The sequence below is a fragment of the Nuphar pumila genome, chromosome 8 (genome assembly GCF_984573655.1).
Source record: "Nuphar pumila chromosome 8, dmNupPumi1.hap1.1, whole genome shotgun sequence".
Lineage (NCBI taxonomy): Eukaryota > Viridiplantae > Streptophyta > Magnoliopsida > Nymphaeales > Nymphaeaceae > Nuphar > Nuphar pumila.
Genome location: NC_143256.1, coordinates 95,251,724 through 95,278,466, shown reverse-complemented (window position 1 = coordinate 95,278,466; position 26,743 = coordinate 95,251,724). Strand labels below are relative to the sequence as shown.

Here is a 26,743-nt window from a genome sequence, read left to right as displayed (position 1 = left end):
GGAACAGACCAACAACTCTATTGTGGTCTCTCTCTGTCCTGTATGTGTATAAATAGGGGCTTTTATCCCCTTTCATTTCTTAATGCTTCTCTTAAGCATTCATGCTCAATAAGATGAATATTTTTTATGTTTTGTGTTCTTCTCTTAAGTTCTTTAATGTCTTGAATGCACTTAGCGCTTGTGTTGTGCCTTTGTGCTCTTGTATTGTCCCTTAGTTGGACTTATGTATGTGCATGTGCACTTTATGTTTATAATCTTGTAAGCCCTTAAAGGCCCTCATTTTGTATTTTCAATATATTTCATTACAGTGGTCCAATTGGAGGCTGAGTGATGGGCATATTTTTAATGATGAACCTCATTACTTCACTCCAAACATGCACATATCAAAAGATATTTATGCTTTTGATGACCCTGCAAAATGAGTTAGGTGTACATCAGTTTCTGTTCATCCTCATCCACATCCTTTGAAGATGAAGTGGATAGAGTTGTTCATAGGTTATGTTTATCCATTTTTAGTCCATCTCTGAATCCATATCTGACTAGATCCATCTCTTTGTCCAACCTGTTGATATTCAACAGCATTTGTTTTATTTAATTTTTAAAATATGTGTTATACAAAAGATTTGTATCCATGATGACAGAATGTCATCCATGACATGGATCACATTCTGGGTGGCCAATTGATATCCAAAAGTTTTCAGTCTTATCTCTTGGGCATCCATCAAAAGGAGTCAACTTCTTCTGTATTGGACCTTGTTATGTGAATGGGATTCCCCACTTGATGGTGTTTGTTACTCTTATTTCTTTTACTCACTTTGTACTTCTGGGTGGCACATTGCCACTGTTTCCTTTGCCTAAAGCTTTATCAATTTGTCTTATATAAAAGCTGCTGTTTTGTCATTGTGAAGCATGCTTTTGCTTTCTAATTTGCTGACATCATCATTTTAAAGCAGTTTGGCTGTAGGCTTGGTTGTTTAGTTTATGCTTAAGTGCAGAAAGTTAGATCTGTGAACATGTCTAATCCAGGTGGTCCTATCTGGCTCATTGCCAACAATGTTCTTTAATTGGCAGGTCAACCTATGCAGCTGGATCTGTGTTCTGGCCTGATACAACTTTCTGGGCCAACTCCAACTAAAATGGATATACTTCCATTTCTTTTCAATGATGTTCACTTGCAGAAAACAGTGGAAACTTACAAAGATAGTGAAGCAGGTAAGTTGCTAAAGGATTTATACATGATGAATTGACAAATTATGCAAAATATTTAACTTAACAATATCAAATATAGGCAGAATCCTATAGTACGAGCTATATGTTTTCCTTATATGAAAAGCAAGTAAATCTGATTAGTATTTGAATTGGAAAAATATCTATTGCATGTGCGTAGGGAGGCTGAGCTGCAGAAAGTATTACAGTGTAATTAACAAAGCTTGTAGTAATCCAATACAGAAGGAATCTGAAAAGAGGTAGGATTTAAAAGGCACAAACTTATCTAATTAATTGCACGAAACTGCATGACTTGGTAGGAGATCACCTGCCCCTAATTCTCTTCAAACTAAATGAGCACTGAATAAAGACCATGAGCCAAGCATATAAAATACAAGCTTTCCTACACAATATAAGGATGAAGAAACAAGCTTTGAAGTTTTTTATTCTGGGGACTTTTACAAATACTTATAGAGAGTTTCTATATGGCCATAGCTATCCTCCTGGTTGCTTGGTAGACATGATTAAATGTAGTCAATTTCTGTATTGAACTATAAAATACAAAAATGGAATTTAACTATGTACATAAGAAAAGGAAGATAGGAAATAAGGAATGAGGTGAAGTATCATTCAACATCAAGAAGTTCCAATAGACAGCCTGTTGTTCCAAACAAGTGGCGCAATCAGCATCCATACTGCACATAACAGATAATTACAAAATTACACCAGTTTACAAAATTCTATGTTTTCAATTGTTTTTCATATGTAACATATAAAACTAATAGATAAATCTTAATCACGCCTTTCTAAAAATGGAAGAAAACCTAAATTGAAGTTATATGTCAGTTTTGAGTGGAAGCATGTTGTAGTTACCTTGAGGTTACATTGGTATTATTTTGGAAATATTAGTTGCTTATAAGAACTAGATGTTATAACATCAATTGCTCACCATAAACACCTGCTGCAAGCCATTCATTGAGAACTCGTACCCAAGTACTGGTCCATCCGACATCTATTGTCCACCTTCAAAGAAAAAATCAAAGGACTTCTTTTGAGTAATGAATTGCAGATATCAGGAGAACTGCTCTCAAAGGAATAAACAGACAAACTCAAAAATGAAGAACTGATGAACAGATGGAATAACATGTTATTCCTGGAATCAAATAATATTTTCTCTGTTTGAATCAGGAGTTATAGGAGAATCTCATATATTCACATTTATTCTTCCAAGCAACATTACTTGGAGGATGTTTGTACCAAATGAGGATGATGTCTCTCATGATTTAGATCAGTTGACACTCTATCCTGTATCGGGCAACTTTTCGTTGTCTGGTATTCAGTTTAAAGTAACAAATGCTAGGCAAAGATATTTGAGCTCAGAAGCTAACTTTGCGCATTTGGTGATAATGGTTTCAATGCAGAATAATTTTACAGAAGAATGATTAGGTTTGACATTGTTATACAACTCTTCCTTGATGCATGGGATCTTAACCTGGCAATTCATTGGCTAAAGTCTCAAAATTCACTTGCTTGGTAGTTTTTGTTCTAACATTTTATGACTAGGAGTACCTGATGAGTTCTATGATCTGTTGAGCATTTGGTAACAGAATGATCATGTTGGATGCCCAATGATGGAAGAAGCTTACTTTTGCAGAGTTTGATGTACATTCCAGCCTATTAGTAGCATGGCGAAGTACATGGTCCCGATAGCGAATACAAAATGAAAGAAACCATAACCGTATGGTACATTATCTTCTGATTGGGGTTCAACCTTCCTGAACTGCAAGTATTATGATTAGAAAGTTTCTTACAGAAGATATCATGAAAACTAAAATCAGTTTGACATGGCCGTGCACCTGAAAAGTTTTATAGTCGATTCCAGCAGAAAATGTTGCTATCGCAATAGCTATAAATGCAATTATGAAGCTCTGTTGACATGGAAATTCCAATTAGACATAAACATGTTCATTCTGTATGATCTGGCTATTGCAATTCAGATGAAAGGTTGAAAGTAGAAAATATACAAGCAAGAAATTAGTCATTATTAACTAAGTGCAGAAATGTGTGATGGTGTTTCTGAAAAAACTAGTAAATAAAAAAACTGAAGATAATCCAAAAAAGTTGCTGCTCAAAATTGTTTTGAATGATGTATGATGAGATGGTGATGTTATTCATTTACAATTTACAAGTAGTTTCCTTTAAGTAAAAAAAATCCTGCAAATTGTGTAGGAAATTTTCTTCATGAAATGTAACATGATTTTGATAACCCTATGTTTTTGTGTTGAATTGGTCTAAAATGATGGATTGCTCAAAGTTTTCTCATGAATATAGTGTGATTCAGAGTCTTATTAAATTGAACAAGTAACCAAAAGCACTGTAATATTGATATTATTCATACTCCTGTTGTTTTCTCTTTTAGCAATGAAGTGAGAAGATAATTACTGAATAAAGAAGAAAATAATGACAACAATGCTGTGATAATGCAGATATCATTGGCTAAGTTTATGCTTTGCTTATTATCAAAGACTCATTTTAAAGGTAAGGATCTCTGACAATATTTGTAGGTTCCTGTGCAATTATAAGAAATCTGCTATATGCATTACTATGATGGTAAGCGAGTCTCCACTCCCTGCAGCCTCTGATTTTGTGCCGCAATTTGATGTAGGTGGTTCACTGCCAGCACATGTCAGATACAAGAACTTGTGAATGAAACCAAGAGACATATAAAACTGAAATAAAGGTACTTTCAGTTTTTGCATTAGCCAAACAGAAAAAGTAAGAAAGAAACCATTAATAAGGCATGCAGTTTAATTTTCCAGGCAGATAACATTAGATAATGCAAGGTAGCTGATTCATGACAATAACAATCTTTGATCATGCTTGCTGATCATGCATATTTTACTCATATTTTTATACATTCTTATGCATGATCTTGTGCATATTTAATGTTTAAATGCTCATGTTTAGTTGTTTTACGTGTGTTTTCTGGTAGAGAAGCCAGAGGTAAGTACCAGTCAAAATTCAAAATTTGAGATTTGATCCATTTTAGAGGGCCTAAAATACCTTAACACCCCTAGTGGGGCGTTAACCACTCTTTAGAATTAGTGTAAGTTCTAACATTGTTTTAAAAAATAATTGTTGAGTTGAGGTGTTTTGTAAATTTTGAAAAAATAAGTCTTTCTTTAATAATTTTACAAAACTACCCATCTAACCCTAGAATAGCCTATTTAAGCTTCATTGGGACATGTGAGAGGGCGTCTTTGCCTCCTTGGAATTGCCTCCCCCTCATTCTTCCTCATTCCCATTTCTTACCCAAGGTGCCGCCATGCCCTACCTCGATTGTTACGCCATCAGAGCCTCCTCTCCAGCCTAGATGCCGGCTGAACCCTTCTTTCTCCTTAGCCGGTATCTTCTTTTCTCCTGCACACTTTTCTCATATCCGTTGCTCGGCAAAGAAGGCGATGCGCGATTGAGTGAAAGGTGAACCTTGTGGATTTCGACTCGAAAGGAAGGCAGCCAAGTGTGTGAACAGGTATAGACCACTCTCTTCTTCCCCAAGCTCCTCGGAGGTGCCGAAAGGTACGCTCTTTCCTACCTCTTCTTTAGTTTAGGTGCATATAGATTAGGGATTTTGTTTTTCTTCTTTGCTGCATATTGCGTTGCATATATTTAGTTGAGGGTCACGTGTTTGCACCTGTTTTGCATTTATTTTAGCATTACAATTAGATTTTATTTTTGTTAAAACTTGTTTTTGAAAATTGGCAGCTAGCGCAGCCAGTCGGCCCAACCCAATCTGCCGGCCAGGCCTGGTCAGCAACAAACAGTCGGTCAGACCTGGTTTTGTGTTGATTTTTTGTTAGGTTTAGTCGTCGATCAGTAGCTTTACTAATTTTTATATTAGGTTAGCAGGTTAGTTAGTGGTCAGCATGTTATGTTAACAGTTTTGCAAAAGATCCAAGCGAGTTTGATGATAAAAACCTGGTTTTGAGCAGTTTTCATAAAACCGAGTTTTATGAAAACTCACCATTTGTCATAATTAAGTTTATTTCAATTATTTGCTTTATTGGGACTAATTGTAGCTAGATTAGATAGTCTAGTTTTTCTTCTTCGTTTTTTTGTTTGTTTCGTGTTTTTTAGGTGATGCCGTGAGTTTCATTGAGTTTAGGTGGAGGGTGGGCTGAGGTGAACATATCGAGGCACGCTCGTACACACGAAGACAATAGGAGTTAGTTCGCGAGCAGACAAAGACTTGTTATATTTTTTAGTAGGGCATTAGGTCAATTATTTATGTTGGGTTGTATTAATTTTTATTTTCGCTCAAACATTTGTAATAGGCTTGATTGAACATTTGTTTATTTTCAAGGCAATAAAGAGTGTATTTTGTTTGGAGTACAAGGTTTTGACCCGTTTCCCTGTGTTCGACACAGACTTCACCACTAGTGTGAGCCGGTATTTATAATTTGTTGCACAGTTTACACTGACAATTTTCATTGAAAATATCTTTTTAAAATACCTTTGAGAAAAGTGCTACCAAATTTTGGCACCGTTGCCGGGGAAACGACAATTTAAAAACAAAGTACTCACTTTATTGTCTTTGATCACTGATATTTAGGATTGTTAGTTTGCTTTTGCATTTTTTTTAGGATTGTTTAATTTATTTTCCTGCAAATATTCTAGGACTGCTTAGTTTGCTTTTGTTTCTTACTTAGGATTGTAGAACCACGTTGAGTGTTAGCCCTAGAGACAATTTAATTTTTTTGCTGCCCACCTACTAGGATACCCCTTTTAGGCAACTGAGCATCTAGTTTGCTTTTTGTTTCTTTAAGTGTAACACCCCAAAATTTCAAACTTGCGAACCATTCAGAAAACAGACAAGAGGGTAGAAGAAAATATCTTTCCTTTCAGAGTTTGTTTATATAATCAGTGGAAGATAATTCTTTTGTTGAATTTAGAAAGACAAGCTGACAACTTTGAGCACGTTAGCTAAAAGAACCAAAAAGTACAAAATTCGGATATCCAAAGGAAAACCCGTGACAAAACCCCAAAATATCCAGGACGCGAGCTAAGAGCAGGAAAAAGGAAATCTTGAAGCCATCTTGTCATCGCGCCATAGCCCGTGGTGTACCTAATCATTACCTGTACCCATAGAATGAGTTAGTTTCGTGAAAAACTAGTAAGTGCACAGGAGAGACTACAAGAAACTGAATTAAGAGCATTTAATTCAGCATGCTAAGCAGTTTAAAGAAATGCAGTTAAACAAATAAGTCATTCAAAACAGGTAAGCAGTTCAAAGCAAGTAAGCAGTGCAACTGTCAAATGCAGCATGACGATTCATTTGATCGTAAGCTATAAACTACCACGCAACAAGCTTGTTTTCATTCCTAGAACGGGGTCTCTGCATTTAATCATTATCAGGTCATCGTTTGTCGCTCTCACTATTTCTAACAAACTCTTTGTCCTGAACAACCTTAATTTATTCTCATCTCTCAAGGCCTTACGCGGCCAACTGTCACCTGATATGACTCACTTAAGGCGTCATACTTTCTCATAAAAGCCTACCCTTCCATAGAAGGTCCAAAACATGATCTTGATCAATAAAGATCTGATTCTTACATCTGAGTCCTGCATGAAATCATGCTAAAACAGAAAAGCCAAATCTATAGATTCATAACTGACTATTTTAATCAATCTCAGAAGATCATCACAGCTCATCATAACTTTTTATGATAATAAAAAATCACAAGTTTCATGTCGGATTGCTTAGTCTGGGAAATGTACGACCTCACAAGGAATTACCGCCCTAGATGGTATACCTGGCCTTGGACACTACACTTCCTCACAGGATTTCACCGTCTTTGCGACTACCCGCTCTTAGACAGTGTACATCCTCATAGAGATTCTACTGCTCTAGCCGATTACCAGATCTTGATCATACATACCCTCACAGAGAATCCTTTGGAAACCCGGTCCTCAACAAATGCTATATCCAATAAAAAATATTGTGATACATGTATCAACACAAATGACCGCTCTCAGGGTCGATAGCCACTATTATAATTAACAAGATCAACGCCGGATCACCTGGTCTGAGAAATGTACAACCTCACAAGGAATTACCGCCCTAGATGGTATACCTGGTGTTGGACCATACACTTCCTCACAGGAGTTCACTGTCTTTGCGGCTACCCGCTCGTGGACAGTGTACATCCTCACAGAGAATCTACCACTCTAGCTTGGTCACCTGATCTTGATCATACACACCCTCGCAAATAATCCTTTGAAGATAAGGTCCTTAACAGATACCATACTCAGTGATGCATACATCAATACAATCGACTGCTCCGAACAATTGACCGCTCTAGGGGTCAGTAGCCATAAATATGGGCATAAGCATGTATAACAGCAATATGCATCGAATCACTTCACATAGTAAAACAAATCACAAGATCACACATTCCTCCAATAAGGTTCCATGAACCATGAACATTTATCGCATGCTTTCAACATTTCTTATCACGTGGCATTTCAATCACATCATACAAAACCATATAATACTACGCATCGTATCATTGCCACAAGGAACATTACATCCTTCAAATAGGACCTCAAAGCATGCATAAACAAAGCATGAGTTCTATACACATGAAAACACGCAGATTACATAATATGAATAAACTAAACATCAACATATGTAACTCCTACGTAGTTCAATAAATTTACATAGGATTCAAGTTATATGTGCAAATATTCAAATCATTGCATCATCATATGCATTCATAATTCTCATCTCAAGGCACATCGCGTGTAACCCATGGACATATCTTCAAGACATATTAATCAAATATTCATTATACTTATCAATCATGTTATACAGGTGTGATATATTCACACAAACAATCATAATGCAATCTTCTATAATACAACTATGTAGGCATGATGTGTCATTTACCTGCATAAGCATCATAATCATAAGAATCTCGGAGACACTAAAGTCATATGTAATTTCATCAATAAACTTTTACTTGACAAATCCAAAACACACGAAAGTCTTATGACCCATCAACCAGTGTGAATAAACTTTATGTTTCGATATTACTGGCCTGCGGGTACGCGCAGACAAATCATAAAAACAACGAAAACTAGTTCGGGCATCTGTTATTCTATGTATTTTCAATAACCCGAATAGCTAGTTGAGTCCGCTCCTAAGAGGACGACTTTAGCCGAGAGAGGATTCCCCAAAGGCAAGTACTTGACAATAGATGCATCCAACTTCTGTAGAAGTCCATGGGATCTACCACCTAGGATAATGTCTGGTAGTCCCTTCCCTAATTCCAATGACTGGGGAGGCCGGATCTTTGCCCGTGGGGTGGTTGTTAACAACCTGTCTATTGGAGTTTTGTACCGCTCTGTCCTCTCCTTTGACAGACTACAAGAAACAAATGGGTGCGTTAGGTGTTGCTTGACTAACGACCCATTCTAATGCTGTGGTTTTTAAACCACTCGAGCATCTTGCTTGTGAAGGCGAATAATCACCATTTTATGTGATTACAACATTATGCATTAGGCACTGTTCGAGGTCGCACGACCGTCTCATCCGATCATCACAGTACTAGCGTGTAGTGAACGACTACAAATACTCTAGGATGAAAGGGGTATAGTTCCTCAATAGGAGCCTCAACAAAAGTGTTTCACAAATATGTAATGTTTCTCAAACTTTATTTTTGACATTCTTATCTTTTGAAATAGCCAACAACTTGTGCCAACATTTGGCATGCGATTTCTAGAATCTCATCCGCTATCGTGGTATCTACATGCCTCACATGACTCGATACCGACCTCGATAGACGGGATACAGGTTTCTCAACAGAACCCCCACTAAGAAGTTCGCTCAAGCCCCAATTTAGGGTTACCCGAGATATATCGGATAGATGAACAGAACCAACCAATCACATTCTTCCAAATACTTTGATTTAGGCAGTCATGATGCTTTTGCGCAGCTTCCTAAATTCTCAAGTCTACTTTGCAGGACTGCTCATTCGAAAAGCCAAGATCCCTGCTAGGGATCCCTCTCCTTAGACGAGAATGTATCATTAATCTCCTGACTCAACTCTTGTCGCAAGAGGGAGAGTGGTAAATGCCTCTTGCATCCTTCACGAGGATGCCTTTATAGCACATGCAATGAGCGAAAAGCCTGAGTGTCACCTGCAATGGCAAGACAGTAACAAAACATTTGCAAAAGCAGGAGCTTGGGCGCTAAGCGCGACGGCAAAGTAAAGACATGACAGAAGGTAAAGGACAAGGATCGCGAAACCCCGTCCTTAAGTTAAATGCGTACTCGTATAAATATATATATGCATATATATTTATTTATTTATCCTTTTTAGTTAATTGAACTCAATTCAATTGTCCAAGTCCTCCGTGCAATCTTCCCCTACCTTGGGGAGTTGTGAGTCCTCGTACGCCTGCAGCGTAGGTAAGCATGAGCTCGAGCCAAGGAAAGGGCGAGCTGGTTCCGCCGTTCAACCTGCGATGCTAAAAAGGTTAGTATACCAAAATACAAACGAGAAGTGGGTCTTGTAAGACCTGCAGCAGTACCGGACCCTCATACGAGGGTAGCTCAACTCCCTACAAAAAAGCAACAAAGGCAGCAAGGCAAGGGCCCCTCAGTTCCCTGCCTGCTGGGACAACAAAGGCCCCCTCACAGGGCCTTGCTGACCACCAACAGTAAGCAGTGGCAGAGGCGGAGAGGCCTTCTCCCAAACATCAGCGATGCAGAGGCAGGGGCAGAGGCACTGCACCCTGCCTACAAGGGTGCAGGAGGCAGGGGCCTCACTCTTGCCGACAAAAAGCCACAGAGGCAGGGAGCTCATGCTCCCTGCCTGTAATAACCTCATTTTTTGACAACTAATTGTTTAAGTTTAATTGGAAAATAACGGGTATTTTTCTAAATTTGGGTCTGGGATCCAAATTTCAGATCCAGGACCCATAAAGAGATTTTTCGAATAAATTTACCTTGTAAATTTGATATGTATGTATAAGTATAATAATTTTTAATTAATTAAATAATTCGGGGAATAATTATTTAAAAGGGGTGCGTAGATGGGTCTGGGATCCACATACCGGATCCATATACCTATATATATTTTAATATATCTATATATATGTATAATCATAAATAAATAAAATTTTAATTTTTAAAAGTTAATCTGAGGATCCACAGTTGGATCCATATGGTTTGGAGTCGGGTTACGGGTCTCGGGTCCGGACCCGAGCCCCACCCTGTGTAACAACCTTTTAAAAAAAAAAAAGGGCAACCCGATAAGGGTTGCCCGATAATGCCATAACAGAAACAAGAAAGGGGGGCAAGGGGGGGGGGGGTTACGTAGGGCGTAACTGACCTCGCACCTTTCCGTAGAGGAGGGGTTTTGGGGCCGATAAAAGGAGGAGTGGAGAGAGGGTTTTGCCCTCTTCTCTTGAGCTTTCCCTCTTCCCCCGTCTCTCTCTCTCTCTGTCAGTGTACGCACGCCGGAGGGAGGGTCTTGTCGCTGGTGAGCTTTGGCCACCAGCAACCACCGAAGGCCGCGGCAAACAGCAACCGCACTCCCTGTCACGGCAGCAGGGAAGGGCGACTCCAGCCAGCTCGATACTTCCGCCACGGCAGCCTCCGATTGCCGGAAAGATCGTCGGAAAATTCTTCAAAAAGGTACAGTGCTTCTTGGATTTGGGGTGAGGGATTGAACCTGAGTTCAATTTCGGGTAGTGATTTGAGAGGTGGGGTTCGTAACGCCGGAAAAATTCTGAGAAATTTGGGGTTTTCGGTAGGGATTCGGTTTCTTTTCTTTGTTTTGGTGTATTCGAGCATTGATGGGATTTCGGTGGTTGGTAGGATGCTGTGTTTTTCTTTAGGATTATTGAAGATGCTTAGGTTGTGATAGTTGGGGATTTTGGTAAATCCCATATCGGAAAACCCCAAATCTTTGATTTGGGGGTTTCGGTTGTCACGAATAAGAGAATGGGAGAAGATTATGAGGGTTGACGGAAACCCCAAAGCAATCAAAATTGGGGGATTCGGCTGCCATGATCAAAATAAAATAAAACTTGATTTGGGGGTTTTTCGATCTTGGAAATGATAACTCGAATCTATGTGGTTTCGAATTCAGTTTAGGTATACGAATTTGGGCATGGGGTTCTTTATTTTGAAAGTGCATATGGAGAGTAATGTATAACCTGATTTAGGCAGGTTACATTCATACAATATAAATCAGTATGAAGTTTTCAGTCAGATCTTTTTATGCTATGGGATTAAAAATTTCATATGTCCTTAGGAGGTAGAACAACCAGTGTAATTTGGTTCTGTTATAATAAGGGTGAATAATGAATTGATGGTTTTATGGAAATCTTCATACTAGCCCTGTACATTGATGTGTTAGGTTACTGAATTTCACTCCTACATGTTTTGATAAATCTGAAAATGTTGGCATCAACGAATCTGCGTTTTTGGAATCTCAATTCAAATCTGCTTAACGGATGTCTGAGTATGTTTAGGTACTATCATGTTAATGTTACAAACTAAGGCACGTTCTGATCATTGTCCATGCTAACTATAACTGAAATTGTAATCACCTGTTCCGGTTAATTTACTTGCTTAAAATTATAGTGGGTGCAAACTTTTAAATGTTCAGAGGTTTCTTCATGTCCTGAGTATACTCCCATGCTTAAAAGTATCACATGTTCTAAATTTTTATATTCATATTTTTGTGTGTTAAATCCACAGGGGCTGATTTTATTTTTAATCTCGGTTTAGGTATGCTGTGTTCTATGGACATGATTGAGTTTCATCAGTCTGTGTTCTGAAAGTTAATATTGAATTGAGTTTTGGTCTGAGAATGTGCAATTTGATGAATTGAAGTAGAATGAGTTTTAGTAAGGACAACTTGACAATCTTTAATTACGATTCAGCATATATAATTTCATCAATCAGGGTTCGGAACTGTGATTACGTTACATGGTAAAAAAAAAAATATAAACACATGATTATGTACCTTTGAGTAGACTACAATTTGCTCGGCAACATTTACTGTTACTGTTATCATGGATTGGGCTGCAATATATCACTTACTGATCAGCAACGGTTGGGTTAAAGATAGATTAAGTCTTCATTGAATTTATTTTGTATGTTGTTCATAATGTTAATATTGTTCATTCATGTTAGGTTGACACATGTGTTCATGCATGAAAGTTATAAGTTCTGCCCAGCAATATGTATATGTGGTTAATCTTGCTAAGCAGTGGTTCATTGTCCTGGTGATGCTATCATTACTGTGAGAATGTGTTGTCATTTAACTACCAAAGTTATTGAGATTTTTGTAAGCATGTATGCTTGATGAGTATGTGTAATTTATGAGCACACTCACACTCAAAGGAAATGTGCATTGGTTAATACACGTATGTGATGTAGCTACCAAACATAGTAAAAGTGCATATGATTGAGTAATTTCATGTACATGTTTGGGTTTATATTTGCATGAATATACATGCATTTGACACTTTGGCTTAGTGTATGAATAAATATTACTTGGGTTTTATTGTGTGATGCATAGATGGCCTAAATGGACCATCACCGGCCTGGAGAGCCGTGGGTTTGGTTTGCTTTCACATATGTTTTTAACTGCATCACTTGAACCACATAAGATGGTTTGGCACATTATTACAATGTTCTAGTGGTTTATACGGGCTGAAGTCCCGAATGGGTCCCCCGCAAGGGAGGATGCGGGTTTTCACTTTACTTTTGCATATGGTGTTGCAAACTTAAAGAATTAACTTTAATAAAAATATAATAAGAACAGTGTAATATACATTCTGGGATATCTCATCTGGAGTATGAGAATCTTAGAGATCCGGTCTTGGTGAGACTGTGAGGATACAAAAACTCCGTGTGCTGTAATTTGGTCCCCTGAACCCGATATTGAGGTTCTTTCTTCTGGCCACGGTTTTAGGGAGAGTACGCCACTTTACCCGGGAGTGGTGTGTTTGACACAACTGTTGTTATGGTACCAAGGAAGTGGCACATGTGGGCGTGGGGTGTCCCTTGTGTCCCCGACATTAGATGTAGAGGTCTAATGTTCCGAAGGTGATTCGGTCGAGGGCTAAGTTGGAACCCAGTAATAAAATACAAATTGTGTATTAAGCTACCCTGAGAACCTACTTGACCTCGGGGATTGTACCCGTTTGGTGTATCCGCGGGCAACGGTAATTAAAAAGAGGAACTTAAAGTTGTGTGCATTTAATAGGGCATGCATATGGAAAGATGAAACTTAAATGAAAGATAACAAAAAAGGAATCATGCATTGCACAGAATCATGCATTTTCCTGTTATGCATTAGATCATACATGTTTGAATCATTCTCTATATCATGACATGATTTGGTGGTAGCATATGATTTACTTCTTGAAATCATGCTGCAAGGTTTGGTCATTTAGTTCTTGATATATGGTACTGCTTTACTGTTCTTGACTGGTAAGCATATGTAATTGTTGGTAGATATGGATATTTGAATCCTGCAAATTTTATATGTGCACTCACTCAAATCATTGCATGGAATCTTATCCATATTCTTTGTCTCACCTGATTTCTTTAGAAGTAGCTGTGCTCAGAATTTCGGTTCTGACACCCTACTTTGTTGGTTTTTCACAGGACATAGTGAACAGTGAGGCTGGACTGACTACTGGAAATGGATGAGAGTCATACTTGAGCTTGTCAGCTTTAGCAGGGGACATAGTGGCTTTATTTTTGCTTCTTTTAGTTTTTTTAAATTTCTGCAGTTGTTACTTCACTTTTGAGTTGTGTATGAGACTCTTATTGGTTCGTTAATAAAGGAATTGGCTTGGTTCTTATGGATGATGGTTGCAACTTCGTTTGTGGTGGTTGGGCTATCCAATGGAAATTGGAACTGTGAGGACCCCAGATCTCTGGGAAGGTTTCCGCATTGAAAAAAAAATATTTCGCATTTTCAAAAGGTATGGATTGGGGTCGTTACACTGCCTGCCAGGACAGAAAAGGCAGGGGAGGGAGCAGAGACTCCCTGCCAAACCTGCCACAACAGGACAGGAGGGGGGGAGGGACACCCCCTGTCGGAACGCGAATCAAATGTCGTGTCAAGACCGGGGAATAATGTGAAGACCTATAGACCTCCTCATTTCAAGAACCAAGGTCAAGGAGGAAATGATCGGTATGGCAAAAAAGACTATAGCAAATTAAATTGCCATTTTTGTAAAGAACCACGACATATCAAACCCATGTGCCCTAAATGGAAGAAATTAATTGCAACGGCTATGGCATCCCAATCGGAGGAACGACCTTTATCATCAAGTGGGTCTCTTTCTCTTCAACAAATCGTAGAAGCATTACAACCTCTTCTCAAGGGAGGCATTTCCGGAGCCGCTATGTCATATTCTTCTCCCCCCGGTAAGACATCTTGGCTTTTAGATTCCGGGGCATCTTTTCACATGACCCCAAGTACTTGCTCTCTTTCAAATTTTTCTAAAAACTCTCTTCCATCCTTTGTCTCAATCGCGGATGGAACACCTCTTGAAATTAAAAGAATAGGCAATTTTGAAAAACAAGATTTCTTTGTTCCAAAAATTCGTCTTATCTCAAAACTAAATTTAAATCTTCTTTCTGTCTCCCAACTCTCGGACCATGGTTGCGATATAAAATTCCCTTCTAATAAATGTGGGATACAGGATCGCCAGTCCAGGAGATTGATTGGGGAAGGCTCTAGAAGAGGAGACCTCTATTACGTTGATTTTCTTCAAGTTCCCAAAAGTCAATTTTGTAATGTTGTTCAAAACAAAGATATTCATGTATGGCATAAGAGATTGGGTCATCCCAATATTGTTAAAATCTCCTATTTTCCTTTTATTAAACATTTTTGTAAAAGTGATTTTTTTATGTAATGAATGTATTCTTGGGAAGATGAAGTGTTTACCCTTTCCTCAAAGATCCATGTTTACAACAAAACCTTTTGAAATTGTCCATTCCCATATATGGGGTCCGGCTCCTGTGATATCTAAGGGAGGATTTTCATACCATGTGATTTTTGTGGATGACTACACTAAGTTTTGTTGGATTTATTTTCTTAAACATAAACATGAAGTTTTTTCAACTTTTAAAAATTTTCATATGATGATTTTAAATCAATTCAACTCCGCCTGTGTATAACTATTTAGTTATACACTGTCGGTCCCAAGCCCGGATAAAGGAGGAGGGTTGCGGTAGGCCTGTGACAGCCAGCATAAAAACTTAGTCATACCCTATGAAAATGAACCAATATGAGAATTTCGTTGGGGCGTTCCCTACTGAGCGACACACTGTACTCTCTAGGCCCGGAGGCAGTGATAAATGGGCAAGGGTTGCTAGGTCGTCGCCCAGAAGCGACGCGTCACATCGGCGCCCGGGTGTGGTGTCAAATAGGCAAGGGTTCCCTCACTTTGTTGGACGGGTGGGGGTAAAGAAGTTAGTCCAAGACCATAAAATTAGGTTAGCCACTTGGAACATAGGGTCTTTAACTGGTAAGTTGGTAGAGTTAGTAGATGTTATGTGTAGGAGAAAGATTGATATTTTATGTCTACAAGAGACCAAATGGGTAGGTGAGAAAGCAAAAGTGATAGAACCTTGGGGATATAAGATTTGGTATACAGGAATAAATAGGAATAGGAATGGAGTAGGGATTGTTATGAGTCGTCAGTTTATAGATAATGTAGTTGAGGTCCGTAGGAAGGGTGATAGAATTTTACTTATTAAATTAGTATTAGGTACGGATATTATTAATATTATTAGTGTTTATGGACCTCAAGTGGGTTTAGATGAGTCCATTAAGCATCAATTTTGGGAAGATTTAGATGTAGTACAAGGGATATCTTATGGAGAAAGGTTTTTCATCGGCGGTGACCTTAATGGGCATGTAGGCATTAGTAGGGATGGATTTGAGAGTATCCATGGAGGCTATGGTATAGGAGAAAGAAACTATAGTGGAGAAAGGATTTTAGATTTTTGTTTGTCCTATGATATGATCTTAGCAAACACTTGGTTTAGGAAGAGGGAGTCTCACCTAGTAACATTTAAAAGTGGGGTTAATACGAGTCAGATAGATTTTTTCCTACTTAGAAAGAGACATAGGGGTCGTTGCATCGATTGTAAGGTTATACCGGGAGAAAGTGTAGCTACACAACATAGAGTCTTAATTTTAGATCTTAGAATTAGACAATGCCGTAAAAGGGATAGACATAGGATAGATCCTAGAATTAAGTGGTGGGCACTGAAAGGAGCTAAACAAGGAATGTTTGTAGAGCAGGTAGTTAAGGAAGCTGATTGGTGTCTCGAGGAGGATTCAGAATCAATGTGGAATAAGATAGCGGGTGGCATGAAAAAAGTGGCTAAGGAGGTATTGGGTGAGTCTAAAGGCGGTGCACCACTAGGTAAGGATACATCATGGTGGAACGAGGATGTCAAATTAGCTATTAAGGTTAAAAGAGAGTGTTATAGAAATCTAAGTAAGAGTCGTGATAATGAGAATTTGGAGAAGTATATGATAGCAAAGAAGGAAGCTAAAAAAGTAGTTCGAAACGCGAGGGCTAAGGTATATAAGGAGGTTTATGACAAGTTGGATACCAAAGAAGGCGAGAAAGATATTTATAGGCTTGCAAAGATGAGAGATAGGAAATCGAGGGATTTGGGTATGGTTAGATGTATCAAAGATGAAACGCAAAGGGTTTTAGTCAAAGATGAGGAGATTAAGGAGAGATGGAAAGATTATTTTGATAAGCTATTTAATGATAGTCATGCTCAAGATCTTGGAGACTTATCCATTCCTTTTCATGAGATAAATCGTGACTTTATGTGCAAGATTCAAAAGAAATAAATTACAGAGGCTTTGAAGAAAATGAAATCAAGAAGGGCAGTTGGCCCAGATGGTATACCTATCAAGGCTTGGAAATGCTTGGGAGAGAAAGGTTTAGAATGGTTGACAAATCTTTTTAACTTGATTTGGCGAACAAATAAGATGCCTAATGAGTGGAGGAAGAGTACTTTGGTGCCTTTATATAAGAATAAGGGTGATATACAAGATTGCACAAACTATCGTGGTATAAAACTCATGAGTCATACTATGAAACTTTGGGAGAGGGTGATTGAGTCTAGGTTGAGAAAGGTTGTCATGATATCGGAGAATCAATTTGGTTTTATGCCTGAAAGATCAACTATGGAAGCTATACATCTTCTTAGACAACTTATTGAAAGATATAGAGAGAGGAACAAAGATTTGCATATGGTTTTTATTGATTTAGAGAAGGCATACGATAGAGTACCTAGGGACGTTCTCTGGTGGACAATGATGAAGAAAGGTGTTTCTCTCAAGTACATTAGTATAATTAAAGATATGTATGAAAGAGTAGTAACCAATGTCCGCACTTGTGGAGGGGTGACAACCAATTTTCCGATAACGGTTGGGTTACATCAATGATCTGCTTTAAGCCCTTTCCTATTTGCGATAGTGATGGATGAGCTTACGAGATCAATTCAAGAAAATGTACCGTGGTGTATGTTGTTTGCTGATGATATTGTTTTGATTGATAAGTCTAGAGCTGAGGTTAATGCTAAGTTAGAATTATGGAGACAGACATTGGAAGCTAGAGGTTTAAAGTTGAGTAAGAGTAAGACTGAATATATGGAATGTCGGTTTAGTAAGCAACGAAGTAGTGATGGGAGTGTAGTGAAGCTTGGTGAGCAAGAAATACCGGTGAATGATTATTTCAAATATTTGGGATCCATCATTCAAAAGTATGGAGAAATTGATGGAGATGTAAATCATAGGATAAAGGTTGGGTGGATGAAATAGAAAAGTGCAACTGAAGTGTTGTGCGATCGTAGAATGCCATTGCAGTTGAAGGGAAAGTTTTATAGGACGACTATTAGACCCACTTTACTATATGGTACGGAATGTTGGGCTGCCAAGAGACATCATATTCAAAAAATGAGTGTAGCTGAGATGCCGATGCTTAGATGGATGTGTGGAAATACAATAAAAGATAAGATTCAGAACGAGGAGATACGTAAGAAGGTAGGTGTTGCACCCATTGAAAATAAGATGCGAGAGAATCGTTTACGGTGGTTTGGACATATTCGGCGAAGGCCTAATGATGCTCCAGTTAGAAGGTTGGTGAAATGGGAAAATATATTAGTTAAAAGAGGTCGGGGTAGGCCTAGGAAGACTTGGATGGAGATGATAGGAAAGGATATGAATGCTTTGAACCTCACCGAGGACATGGCATTGGATAGAAATGATTGGAGGAAAAGGATTCATGTGGAAGACCCAAAATGAATTTCTTTTTTGGTTCATATCGCTGACCCCAATTGTTTTGGGATGAAGGCGTAGTAGTTGTTGTTGTTGTTGTATGATTTTAAATCAATTCAATGGAAGCCTAAAAATCCTTAGGTCCAACTCTGGAGGAGAATACCTCTCAAATGAATTCAAGAGTTATCTTGAAAGTTTTGGTATTCTTCACCAAAAATCTTGTCTGAAACCCCTCAACAAAATGGGTTAGCCGAACGAAAGCATAGGCATATCATTGAAACAACTAGGACTTTGGTTATTTCACAAAACATTCCAAAGAATCTCTGGGCTGAAGCATCCCTTACCTCTGTCTATCTCATAAACAGACTTCCATCAAAAAATTTAAGCAAAATTTCTCCCTTTGAAAAATTATACGAAAAGGAACCTGATTATAGCAGGTTAAGGGTCTTTGGGTGTAAATGTTTTGTTCTTACTGATAAAAATAACAAACTTTCTCCAAAGGCCATTCTTTGTGCATTTCTTGGCTATTCTGAAACCCAAAAGAGTTTTCGTTGTTATGATGTCAAAAGTGATAAACTGTATGTTTCCAGAAATATGAGTTTTTTGGAAAATCTTAGTGGCTTCGAACATTGTGAATCTCATGATGAGAATGTAGATTATTCTTTTCTATTTGATCTACTAGATAAAAATGATGATACTAGTGATGATGAGTCAGATCAAAATGACTCAAGTGATATTGAAACTGAGGAAAACATTCCCTTGCTCTCTTCATCTCATCAACATATTGATAAAGGATTACCTAGAGATCCTATCATCTATATTCATAGAGACTGAAACACCTTTAGAAGTGCACTTGAAAGATATGATAATGCTAGTCCAAGTGCTCCTCAGAGTGAAGTGATCCCCCGTAGAACCGAAAGAAGTAGAAAAGCTCCTTCTAGGTTCATTTCCTATGACTCTTTTTCACCTAAATATAGAGCATGTCTTAGTGCCATTCATTCTTATATAGAACCTAGAAACTTTGAATAAGAACGAAAGTGCCCTGAATGGATTACAACAATGGATAATGAACTTGGAGCTCTGAGAAAAGCCAAAACTTGGGAGTTTCAAAATCTTCCTAAAGGAAAGAAAACAATAGGGTATAGATGGGTTTTCAAAGTAAAGACTAAAAGTGATGGATCCCTTGAAAGATATAAAGCTCGATTGGTTGCAAAAGGATATAGTCAAGAGTATGGTATTGACTATGAGGAAACTTTTGCTCCCGTAGCTAGTATGATCATTGTTCGATGTCTTATAATTGTTGCCTCTATCAACAAGTGGAACATCAATCAAATGGATGTTAAAAATACTTTTTTAAATGGCGATTTAAATGAAGAAGTTTATATGGATGCTCCACCTAGAATGAAGGTTCCCAAGGGAAAAGTGTTTTATCTTCAAAAATCACTTTATGGTCTAAAACAAGCCCCCAAGGCTTGGTATGATAGATTTAATTCTGTAATGATTGAAAATGGTTTTTCTTCTTGCTTTACTGACACCGCTCTATTTGTTAGAAAATCCAATGCAGAGATTGTGATTTTATTATTATATGTGGATGACATGCTCATCACTGGGAGTAATTCTAACGGGGTTAAAAGTATAAAATCTATTTTGAAAGATAAATTTGAAATGTCTGATTTGGGTTTTCTAACTTACTTTTTGGGGATTGAAGTAACATACTCTCTTAGAGGGTATTTTTTATCTCAAACTAAGCTTGCTTCTAAGATCATTGATAGGTCAGGCATTACAGATGAGAAGGTTTGTGAAACTCCTGTTGTAGTAGGGGCAAAGATGAAAATTGATGATGGTGTTCCTCTTTCGGATCCTACACCCTACAGACAGCTTGTAGGATCTTTGATGTATCTGAGTATTACCAGACCAGATATATCTCATGCAGTCCATACTACAAGCCAGTTTCATCATACGCCTACATCAGTTCACATGAGTGTCATCTTGCGAGTCGTAAGATACATAAAGGGTACTCTAAATAAGGAAGTTTTTTGTCCTTTTCTTCTGATTTAAAATTAATTGCTTATACTAACTCTGATTGGGGAGGTGACCCAAATAACCATCACTCCACCACTGGTTTTTGTGTATTCTTAGGAGACTCACTAATTTCGTGGAGATGCAAGAAGCAACAAAATGTGTCGCTCTCCTCAACCGAAGCTAAATATCGTGCTATGACGACTACTACCATGGAAATTGTATGGATTCATCAGTTGTTAGAAGACATGGGGATCACAATAGAAGAGCCCACCAAGCTGTGTTGCGACAACAAGAGTGCAATCTACATTGCGAAAAATCACACTTTTCATGAGGGGACTAAACACATCGAGATGGACTGTCACTATGTTCGTGAGGCGTATCTCAAAGGAGTCATTGACCTTCCTTATGTCACATCGGAATATCAGTTGGCAGATTTCTTTACTAAAGCTTTGTGTGATCCACAGTTCAACTTCCTCCTTGGCAAACTCTCGGTCATCTTGCCCTAAGTTTGAGGGGGGGTGTTAAATTATGTAAATCCAATATGTAATTTAGTATATATATTATATATATATAAGGTAATACATATACATATTATATATATATATGTATCTACCTATTATATATAAAATATATATATTTCTATCTTTAATCTTAGGGGTAGTTTAGGTATTTTACACATATTCTTTTTCGTGAATATGTTTGTATTTTTATTTTCCTTTTTCTTAATTTCTTTTTCTTTTAATAAAGTGATAGTGTACTTGCCTTGGGAAGGGTCCAACCCACTAGTCGTTGGACCCCTCCAACAGTCACATTTATGACCGTTGGAGGGGCTCCAACGACTATGTGGAGCCCCTTCCAAGGCCTCCCAATGCCCTATAAATATGGGCACTATTTCTTGTATTCTCTTAAGGGTTTGGGGACTATTGCCCAACCTTTTGTTGTTTATGAATCTTATGAGTGTATTTGCACATTTGTGAGTTCGTGTTTTGTGCTTTTGTGCACAAGTGTTTCTTGTTGTGCGTATGTGCACGTATTTATTTTCAAGGATATTGTTCTATTGATTATAGTATCTTGTTGAAGATACTTTATCCTCCCCAACTGGTCCCATGGCAGCATTAAAGATGTTTAATCGCACATTCTTGTTGCCAAAGGAGACGTCCATCCCCCCCCCCTATGGCAATTAATGCATGCATTAGCCGTTTCTAAGAACGGCATGCGAAGAATAATCGGGGTCTGTCGATGGGCATCAACTCCCTCCATGTCCAAGATTATGAAGTCAATAGGGAAATAGAACTCGTCGACCTTGACTAAAACATCCTCCATGATCCCTCTCGGAACCTTGATGGATCGATCTGCTAACTGCAGGGTCATCAAAGTTGACTTCATCTCTCCCAACCTAAATGAATCATAGAAGAATCCTAACAAGATGTTCATATTCACCCCCAAGTCTAGCAGTGCTCGCTTAACGGTGATGTCTCCTATTACGCATAAAATAATTGGGGCCTCTGGATCCTTGAGCTTTGGTGGCGTTTGGTGTTGTAGCATTGAACTCACCTGCTCGAGGAGCACAACTCTGGTAGGAATCATGGCTCTAGATTTCCTCTTCTGCGTACATAACTCATTGAGGAACTTGGCATAGGTTGGGACCAGTTGTATTGCATCAAGCAAGGGAAGATTAATATGCACTTACTTGAACAAATCCAACATTTCCTATATCTTCACTCCCAAAGGCCTAGGGTTCTGAAGTGCTTGGGGAAAGGGAGGCTTGGGAATATAAACTTGGGGGTTCGGTTCCCTTTTCCCCTAGACTTTCTCTTTTGGGCCTTAGGTGTAGTTTGGTCTTGTCTCTGTGGCTTAGAGGACACTGGTGCCTTACGATGGTACTGCTTTCCGCTCCCAATGGCTAGGACTGTCTTTGCCTGCTCTAGATGTGAATCAGTCATGTGCAGGCCGACAAACATAGGTTCCTTCCCTTTGGGGTTTTCTACAGGTTGGCTAGGTAGGCTATCCTCCCCTTGTCTGTTCAAGGTCTCTGCAAGTTGTCCCATCTAAAGTTCTAACTTAGAAATGTACTGGGAATGAGAATGCAAGAACTAGTTATACTTTTCCATGGCACTTTGGTTGCTTGCTTTCATGTTTGTAAGTGCCTGAAAAAATCTCTTTTCGAATAGTTGGGGTGTGGACCATGGTTGTCAGTCGAGGAAGCGAGAGCGGGAAGCGATACGGGAAGCGAAAGCGAGAAGCAAGGCACTTTCAAAATTTTAGGAAGCGGAAAGTATGGGACGACTTAGAAGCCAATCAAGAATCGTCTCGGAAGTGAACCGGAAGCGACCTAGGAAGCGAGGGGAAAGCGAAAAAAGAGAAAAATAAAATAAAAATAAAATGAAAAAGGGGGGAAGCATGCTTCCCAAAAAAAATTGGTGCTTCCCAAAAAAATTTGGTGCTTCCTAGCGCATTTCGGAAGTGCGACGTTTCGCGCTTTGGAGAAGCGCGCTTCCCCACTTGGCTAGGCATTTTCGGCAAGTCTAATGTAGACTCTACAGGAGGAGGTATGGTTTGGGTAGGCCTCGAGTATGCCTGAGGAAACGTAGGCTACGACTGGTCAAAAGCATTAGGTCTGGCCTGGGATAGAGGTAAGGCAGAAATAGCAGGCTGAGAGTTCTTTCAGGAAAAATTTGGGTGATTCCTCAAACCTGGGTTACATGTGTTGGAATATGGGTTATTCACAGGTTTGGGGAATCCCTGAGCAATTTGGACTTGCTCTTGAATGAACTCGGGATACTGGGTTGCAGATGGGCACTCAGTCACAGAATGGGCTGGACTAGAACATAGGGTACACACTGGATGGATTGTATAGGGTCCTGCAAGAAGATGGTCAAATTTCTGAGTGAGCAAGTCCACTTTGCTCTGCAACTCAGCCATCACACCAATTTTGAGGACACCTCCTTTCTTGGGGTTGCTCGGTGTGACCCTCTCAAATCGTGAGGTAGAAGTATGATCAAGCGAATTTTCACTCAACGTTTCAAACAATCTCCATGCTTCATCCTCGCTCTGAAGCCTGAAAGTACCCCCACATGAGGCATTAATCATCCGATGGTTTCATTCAGACAATTCATCATAGAAGCACTATACCAACTGCCATTTGAGCACCTAGTGGTGGGGACACTTCCTGAGGAGATTCTTCATTCTCTCCCAGATCTCATGGAATTGCTCACTGTGTAGCTAAAAAAAAGTCGTAATGGCTCGCTTGAACTGGTTTGTATGACCTATGGGAAAGTATTTCCTAAGGAACTCCTTTTGCATTTGATCCCATGTGTGTATCTCAACAGTGTCCAAAGAATGAAGCCAATGCTTAGCTTTATCTGAGCGAAAACGAGAACAAGGTAAGACGCAGGGCATCCTCATTAAAATTTTGGATCCGGACTGTAGAGCAGATTTCTAAGAACTCCTCGAGGTGCCTATAGGGATCTTCATGATTAAGGCAACATTTGAATAACGTTGACCTTAATCTCGTACTGTGGAGCTCCTATATCGGATCTTCTAATGCAGGAGGCCTGGGTATACTCCATAGGGACGAAGTACTCCCGAAGAGATCGTGCTGGCGCAATTTGCTGCAGTTGGTCACCCATTGCATTCAGTTTGTGAGAAGAGTATAAAATCTTCTTGGGATAGTCTACAAATGGATGTAACGGGGCATGCAGCAACCGACGGCGTTGCATAAACTGACACTACACCAGGTATGCACCTAACCTACTCGAAATTCTATCTAGCATACAAACCATGATAGATAATAAGCTAAAGCAAATAAACAACCACCACTTAAGTGCACTTAATGTAAAACCTGGTAAAAAAAATTGTTTGGATTCGGGCCGGATCCGACCCGGGTGATAAGTCGGCTGCATGCTTATAAAAGTATGCAGCGGCAAAGGGGGAGGCTTCTCGAAACCCCCTTCCCCTCTGCTCTCTCATTCTCACTCTCGCCTATTCTCTCTCCTCTCCGCCTCCTCTCGTCCCCCGCAGCCACCAACGCCCACAGTCGCCGGCGACCGAAGCCGTCGGCCACCACCTTCTTCCTTTTCTCTGCTACGAAGGCGCCGACAATCCGCCACCACCTTTCGCTCTGGCAACCTCGGTCGACATCCCCGACATCGCCCAAGCTTTCTCTCTCCCGTATTCTCTCTACGGCCAGCGACCACCGCCTTCGGTGACCCGCCGACCCCTTCTTCCCTCTCTTCTACCGCCTGTGACCACCGTGCCTGGCGATAGCAGCCGCTGACGACGGTGCCACCAGCCTTTTGTTTCCTCTTCTCTGTACCCTCCAGCCATTCGAAGCCTTTCTCGTTGTTTTCACCAAAACTCCAACGCTGGTGGTTCCCAGGTAAACCCCCCTCGTGCCTCCTGTGGTCTTCCGGCAGGGGGCTCTGTCCCCTGCCCCCATCCTGTTTTCGCCCCTGCCTTGTGTTCCCCGACAAGGGGCGAAGCCCCCTACTCTCCTGTTGCTTCCCGGCTGGGGGTCCGACCCCCCATGCGTCCTGTGTTTTCGAGCAGGAGGGCGCCTTCTTGAGTAGAAGAGGCAGCAAGAATGCTAGGATTACTCTTGCTAATCCCCATACGGGTTTCTTCACCACTTAGCTTAGTAATTATATCTTCAAGTGAGAGAGATGTGAAGGCGAAGAGAAGAGAGGACCGAACTTGTTCAAATTCGGGTCTAAGACCATTTAGAAAGTTGAAGAACCGGTCTTCCTCAAGTTGTGTGTGCCTTAATTCGATTGTTTCTCCACTTCATTTTGGTTCAAGGATGGTAAGCTCGTCCTAAATAGAGGATAATTCGGTAAAGTACTCCCAAATGGACATCTCATTTTGTTGGAGGGTCAAAGCCCTCTTTTGGAGATAGTACTTGTGAGATAAGTCTCTTGAAGTGTACATTTTCTCAAGATACAACCAAGCTTCATAAGCTTTTTTAAACTTGATGATATTGGCGTTTATCTTGGTCTCAACGGATGAAAAAATCCAAGATAAGATCTTGAAGTTCTTCATCTCCCAATCATCATGCTTTTTAGAATATTCTTCAAGAGGCCTTTGTCTTTCTTCCCCTTCAAGGATCTTAATATCCCCTTTTTCAATGATGGTGATTTTGGGTTCCGGTTCCGATATTGAACCATGAACGTAACCCCAAAGCCCCTTTCCTTTAATATGGGCTTCCATATTACCGGCCCAAACATGATAGTTTGAGCCATTAAGTTTAAACCCAAGAGAGAAATGTGTCTTTTTCGCCCATTAGAGAGGAAAGAAGACAAGAAATAATACGTACCTCAAATATTTTTCGCGTCTTTCTTGATAAAAGAGACTTCTAAAATATTGCCCGAAGAAGATGATCCACTTCAAACTTCAAAAACTTGAAGGCACACTTTTCGAGGTACTTAAACGAAGGAGACTCGCAATTCTTCTTCTTCAACGAGGCTTTGATACCATGTGAAAGTATCTTCAACAAGATACTATAATCAATAGAACAATATCCTTGAAAATAAATACGTGCACATATGCACAACAAGAACACTTGTGCACAAAACACGAACTTACAAATGTGCAAATGCACTCATAAGATTCATAAACAACAAAAGGCTGGGCAATAGTCCCAAAACCCTTAAGAGAATACAAGAAATAGTGCCCATATTTATAGGGCATTGGGAGGCCTTGGAAGGGGCTCCACATAGTCGTTGGAGCCCCTCCAACGGTCACAAATGTGACCGTTGGAGGGGTCCAACGACTAGTGGGTTGAGCCCTTCCCAAGGCAAGTACACTATCACTTTATTAAAAGAAAAAGAAATTAAGAAAAAGGGAAATAAAAATACAAACATATTCACGAAAAAGAATATGTGTAAAATGCCTAAACTACCCCTAAGACTAAAGATAGAAATATATATATTTTATATATATAATAGGTAGATACATATACATATATATATAATATATGTATATGTATTACCTTATATATATAAAATATATATACTAAATTACAAATTGGATTTACATAATTTAACAACCTGTTTCCAGATTAATACAATACAGAAGATTTTAGAAGCAAATCCATCAATGTATATTCCTAGCGATTTGTGGCAGTCTTACACTGTTTTGTACGATGATGTAGATGCCATCGATAGTGT

At 39.3% G+C, this 26,743-nt stretch overlaps 1 protein-coding gene across 1 annotated transcript in view; it reads right to left on the bottom strand.

The window, feature by feature from the left end:
- Positions 1-1,829: 1,829 nt before the first annotated feature.
- The window catches only part of MEE55 (Serinc-domain containing serine and sphingolipid biosynthesis protein), a 44,844-nt gene continuing 19,930 nt past the window's right edge, over positions 1,830-26,743 (bottom strand). The window contains exons 8-12 of the mRNA XM_090015359.1: positions 3,810-3,879; positions 3,063-3,134; positions 2,853-2,986; positions 2,156-2,229; positions 1,830-1,901 (exon numbers count right to left, since the gene is read on the bottom strand). Of these exons, the coding sequence (XP_089871485.1) occupies positions 1,843-1,901; positions 2,156-2,229; positions 2,853-2,986; positions 3,063-3,134; positions 3,810-3,879 (409 nt within the window). The 3' untranslated portion in view covers positions 1,830-1,842. The remainder of the gene's footprint in view (positions 1,902-2,155; positions 2,230-2,852; positions 2,987-3,062; positions 3,135-3,809; positions 3,880-26,743) is intronic.